The sequence below is a fragment of the Schistocerca americana genome, chromosome 10, assembly GCF_021461395.2.
Source record: "Schistocerca americana isolate TAMUIC-IGC-003095 chromosome 10, iqSchAmer2.1, whole genome shotgun sequence".
NCBI lineage: Eukaryota > Metazoa > Arthropoda > Insecta > Orthoptera > Acrididae > Schistocerca > Schistocerca americana.
In genome coordinates, this window is record NC_060128.1 from 104,942,468 (window position 1) to 104,948,467 (window position 6,000).

A 6,000-nucleotide genomic window follows, 5' to 3' on the forward strand; every position below is an offset into this window, starting at 1 on the left:
CCTACGCAAGCCTCCAGGGTTGCCACATCTTGCAAAGAAAATCAGTCTCATTACTTTATTGTCGCACATCGTATAGTCTAGATTTTTAAGACTAAGACAGTTAAATAGTAATACTGTTACACATTCTAAAATGCTTTCGTTTAGTCAGATATTAAAACGCGCTTGTAATAACTGCAAACTTTGTTGTGGCTTTTCGCCACTCTACTGCCTTCACTCGGCCACAATAAGTAGTCACACCCATTGCATTACAGGTAATTATATCTTCTACCATACATTTGTTATTTTCAAACTGTGCATGATAATTTAAGTACAAGTGTACCTTTTGCATTTCATTACGTTTTTGTGTGCTTTCTTTGTAGCTGTTTTAATCGACTATGTCAATGATAGTTTTAACCAGTTGAAGAATGTTGTTTGTGTGTCGGAATTTACTCGATCAGTTTTCAGGAATGAAGGTCACTGGGATATTGTTCACGCAGGAAATATACATAGAAACTAGTATACCAGCTGTCTTCTTTGTTTTTCGGCGTCTCTTCTCGCAGTTGCAGATATACAAATTATCTATGTTTATAACCGTCTTCGCCGCTACAATGAAAGTTTTATGAACATCAGACGGTTTACGCTCTATTTTAAAGCGTCTTTCTCTTACAATTTTGTTTGCTATGATCATGAACAGTTCGCATGCTTTACTTACTGCTTTAAACAGTTTTTATTCTCTTCGTTACTAACAGTTTTTTTGAGCTGATTGTTGCATTCCTTCTCTTTTCCCAAGTGTACATGTTGGGTTTTCAGCACTTTCACTGTACTACAAATATATATAACCGAGCGAGGTGGCGCAGTTGTTAGCACACTGGACTCGCATTCGGGAGGACGACGGTTCAATCCCGTCTCCGGCCATCCTGATTTAGGTTTTCCGTGATTTCCCTAAATCGTTTCAGGCAAATGCCGGGATGGTTCCTTTGAAAGGGCACGGCCGATTTCCTTCCCCATCCTTCCCTAACCCGAGCTTGCGCTCCGTCTCTAATGACCTCGTTGTCGACGGGACGTTAAACACCACTAACCCAACCTACAAATATATATGTTTCTGTGATGAGAAGTATCGCTGTCGTCACCCCATTTCGCGTGTTTTGTTTTGCTTTTGCGGGATGCGTTAGTCTTTTGTTTGTTTTAGTAGTGGTGGGAGCGTCTGCTATTTCTCTGTGAGTGTTTAATACAGCACAGGAAGATATGCAAATGTTTTAATACGTTATTCTACAAGTAAAACTAAAGGAAAAAGTTCATGCAAACATAGGTCCGCAAATGTTTAGTTACGGAGTTACGGCTAATGAAAGATTTTGCCTGAAATTCAGCAACTTCGCTGAGATGAAGCCATCGCAAAACTGTACGAGGTTAAAATAAAGCCCGATTTCCATTTATTTTGTTGTTACTAGTCTGGCGAATCTAATAAAACATGTCCCAGGCGTGTATCTGCAGTAGCTTTTCAGAACATCCAGAGAAGCAAGATTATTGTACAAGTAAATTTGTTTACTTTCCATTAAGGAAGTAGAAATGTTTATCTCATTGTTGGCAACTGTTAGTGAGTTGTTTCAGATGTTTCCTAACTTAGAAAAGAGTCAGTTTTCTGTATTGCTCAGTGAAAGAACATAATAACAAATGTATTTAAGTGAAACCACATAGTAACTATTGTGGTTTGTAGATTATTTATGAAATACGGATGCCTTTCAAATTTACGACAGAGGAATACGCCGATATGGTGTTTATTTATGGCAGATGTGATAGTAATGCTACGGCTGTAGTTAACGAATATCGCGTACGTTATACATGTCGGAGGATTCCGAATCCACGAACCATTAGTGGAGTATTTAGAATGTTACTAGAGACAGGTTCTCTACTTTTTTTCTTTTTTTCATCAGTCTTCTGATTGGTTTGATGCGGCCCGCCACGAATTCCTCTCCTGTGCCAACTTCTTCATCTCAGAGTAGCACTTGCAACCTACGTCCTCAATTATTTGCTGGATGTATTCCAATCTGTCTTTTCCTCTACAGTTTTTGCCCTCTGCAGCTCTCTCTAGTACCATGGAAGTCATTCCCTCATGTCTTAACAGATGTCCTATCATTCTGTCTCTTCTCCTTATCAGTGTTTTGCACATATTTGTTTCCTCTCCGATTCTGCGCAGAACCTCCTCATTCCTTACCTTATCAGTCCACCTAATTTTCAACATTCCTCTGTAGTACCTTATCTCAAATGCTTCGATTCTCTTCTGTTCCGGTTTTCCCACGGTCTACGTTTCACCACCATACAATGCTGTACTCCAGACGTACATTGTCAGAAATTTCTTCCTCACTTTAAGGCCGATATTTGATATTAGTAGACTTCTCTTGCCCAGGAATGCCCTTTTTGCCATAGCTAGTCTGCTTTTGATGTCCTCCATGCTCCGTCCGTCATTCGTTATTTTACTGCCTAGGTAGCAGAATTCCTTAACTTCATCTACTTTGTGGCCATGAATCCTGATGTTAAGTTTCTCGCTGTTCTCATTTCTGCTACTTCTCATTACTTTCGTCTGTCTTCGATTTACTCTCAATCCACTTTCTGTACTCATTAGATTCTTCATTCCATTCAACATATCATGTAAGAGAAGATGTTTAAGAATAAAACGAAACCAGTCTCAGTTAGTAAAACTTTCTTTACAGTTGAAAAAGACGGTGATAACCTATACAATTTATATCAGTTATATATTTACGTTGTCGGAGGTTATAACGTACATTAACAGCGAGTATGGATGGTGACACGTGTACCTCTACAAAACTGATGGTTGACGAAAAAGTGTGACAGGTCCCGGGCTGGATGTCTCAATGGCCGAGTATCAATGTGTGGAGCATAAATGACACAGCAAAAGACTTTGTGCCTACGTGGATATTTTTTAAATTCTTCCTGTTTTGTAAAATATTGTCATTGATAGGTATATATTGTTAAAATGAGGTCATTCGTTTTGGGAGACGTAGGCGTTTAGTACTTACAAGGGTAGGCACCCAGGTATGGGAATGACTTTATGAAACCACAAACACACTTACGTAGGTTAAGGTCTGAACTATCACACCTTGCAGTTATTCACTCTGGTTGGCCATCGTTTGCGTGTAATTAACAAAAAAGTCTTTCAGAATTTCTCGTAATGCACTGGAACGTTCAAAATAACACAATTTCCAAATGGCGCCATAGCCTGGTGATTAATTTATCTGGTTGATTTGCTGAAGATCGTGGATTTGAATCCTCTCAGGAGTAATGGACATTTTTTTTTTTACATTTTCATCAAAACTAATGCTATCATTATTTTCATCCCATCAACTTATCTAAATATAATTTTTCGTCATTTCTAATCATCTGCTCCGTCATTTTCATCATTGTGTTAAATTTCTTTGTTTGCTCTCATTTTTTCCATTCATTTTTATATTGTAATAGCTGTCCATGTAATTTTAATTATTTTTACGTATTTACTTCGATTTCACGTCTTCTCATCATTAGTTTACATTTTCTTCAGATTTATGTGCAATTTTATTTATTTTTCTCATTTGGCTTGAATTTTGTTGTATTTGTAAGACCTTCTTCCATCTGCATTAGTTTGTCTATGGTGAAGGAAGAATTTATGTTTTAAATGTTTGCATGGTAACTGACATCCAAAACAATACCCCTCTTGTAACGTCAAGTAAGTTTTTCACATAACTGAAGATCCAATATAAATATATTATTCCTCTTCTGGTTTTTAACTATAGATCAGCAATTTCGAACGCCTAAATGTTACGAGAGATGAAGAAAAATAATGAAAATGCCAGGGACAAAGATTCCAGATCAAAAAAGAATGACAGGGAGAAAAAATGAGTGCAGATTGAAACGTTGATATCGCAGCCCTGTGCAAGAACAGTGGCTCAACTCAAAAATGTCATACTTGAGAAATCACAATTTAAATAATAAATTCTATAAAACTCATATTGAGATAGTATAAGGTTCCTTTAAATTTCCAGTGAGTATTGTTGGCAGTAAATTCCATTATATTTTTCGCGCACGTTGGGGCACTTTCACACGTATTTTTCGGTGACGAACTAAAAACTGCTGCTTTTTGTCTTATGTCACTTTTCTTGCTGGGGTGCGATATAATGATTTTTAATGATGCACCAAATATAGAAAAATTGTATTTAAATCAATTAATTGAATAAAAATAAAAACACATTCATTTCAACACGGATTTAAAAAAAGTAGTTTGCTTCTGACAGTAATGGAACCCACAATCTTGAGGTAAACAGCCAAATATTTAACCGCAAGGATACAGCACAGTTTTGGAATCAGTGTTATTTTCAGTGCTATCGAAGTTCATGAAAAATTTTTGAAATTCAATTTTGTCGAACACTCGCAAACATGAGCCCACGAGGGTAAATAGCTGCATCGTGACATCTGTGACAAAACCATATAGATAGATTCGAAAAGTCGATCCCAACCTTAGGGAGCTAAGTCGATGTTCTAGTGGTGCGACATCTGCGTCCACAGACGGTGTTGAGGTAGGTGCTGGCTACATAGCAGAGTAGTGTGCTGGCTGGTGCTTACCGGCTCCTGAACGACCAGCGTGACGTCACCTGCAGGCGTAGCCGCCATTGGCTGTCCGACGCGCACCGCCTGCTGCTGCGCAGCCATGCCGCCTGCTCGGGGAATCCCCTCACCGCGGCGAGCGCGCGATCCTTCCTCACTCCCTGCTCTGCCCCTTCTATTTGTCTTTACAACACTAAACTCTTACCCCTCAACAACTTACTGTTCACCACTGACTCAACAGACCTGCACGGAAATAGCTTGCCCAACTGTACTGTAAGGGAAAGAAAAGTAACAGAAACACAGAATTAATACGGGAGCTGGTCTTCTAAAAAGTGCTTCTCACATACGGTGCGGCACAGGTGCAGTCCACACGTGCTTTTAGACACGTATCTATTACCAGTTTGGCTTTACTCCTGCTTACCATCACTATGTTTAAATTTTAGTAACTACATCATTAGTGATTTTCTGTCATCTTACTTCGCTATTTATTTGTCCTATTTTATTCAATAACCCGCTGTTTAACCACTGCAATTATTCGTTGTTTGGTGTTTTGTTATCTACTTTGCAATAACACACATATGTGATGAAGTGATATATCTACTGTGCAATGGATGTGTTACATATATGTAGCCTTTGATGAATGAACGACAGTGCAGACATTGATTATTAATGTTTAAATCCATCACAAACATCGTGTGCACTTATTTTTTTATTTCTCAAGAGCAAAATACTATGCATTCTAAAATATGGTTAATTTTTTTATAGTGTTGCATGTAAGATTAAGCAGCTGAACACGTCGCTAAGAGATACACCATCACAATTTATTTATCACGACACTTAAAATTAATTCACTTTCAGCACACAGGAGACGAATTTTGGCTTATCACAGTCAGTGCGATATTTTAGGTGTCAATAAGCGTTTAACAAAGTGAGAGTTAAACAGAGCATACATTTAACGCTGATTAATCTTAGAAGCCACTCTCATCTGATTAGTATAAATAGGATACAAGAGCTTACAGTTACGGAACTTTTGCTACAGTTCGATATGGATGTTTTGCGATTAATCGTAGTTCAATCACACAAGGATCCAAAGTTTCAGATGTTGCCACAGATATGTGTCGCGAAATCTCAAAACTATTTCGTTATTGCCCCGCTATTCTCATTGTAACGTAAGGCTTTCAATAGCACTGTACTCTTAAAGAAAAAATCGTTTCTTCACATGTTATCAGTCAATGTCAATACCTACTAATAATACAAATGTAGAAAGATAATTGTCATATAAAGTGTAGGGAAAGGCCGTTTGGGAAAGGCCGTGTAGTATCGGACAAATCAGCTTTTTCAAAACTGATTTTCTGCAGGTTGCTTTGGAATATTCTTCACATTAAACAGCAGTTTGAAATGTTACTTAATAGAATTATAAAACTCTTT

The 6,000-nt window shown here is 37.9% G+C and overlaps 1 protein-coding gene across 1 annotated transcript in view; it reads right to left on the reverse strand.

The window, feature by feature from the left end:
- The window catches only part of LOC124552278 (adenylate cyclase, terminal-differentiation specific-like), a 94,840-nt gene extending 90,163 nt beyond the window's left edge, over positions 1–4,677 (reverse strand). The window contains exon 1 of the mRNA XM_047126556.1: positions 4,591–4,677. Coding sequence (XP_046982512.1) covers positions 4,591–4,677 — 87 coding nt within the window. The remainder of the gene's footprint in view (positions 1–4,590) is intronic.
- Between the last annotated feature and the right edge of the window lie 1,323 nt (positions 4,678–6,000).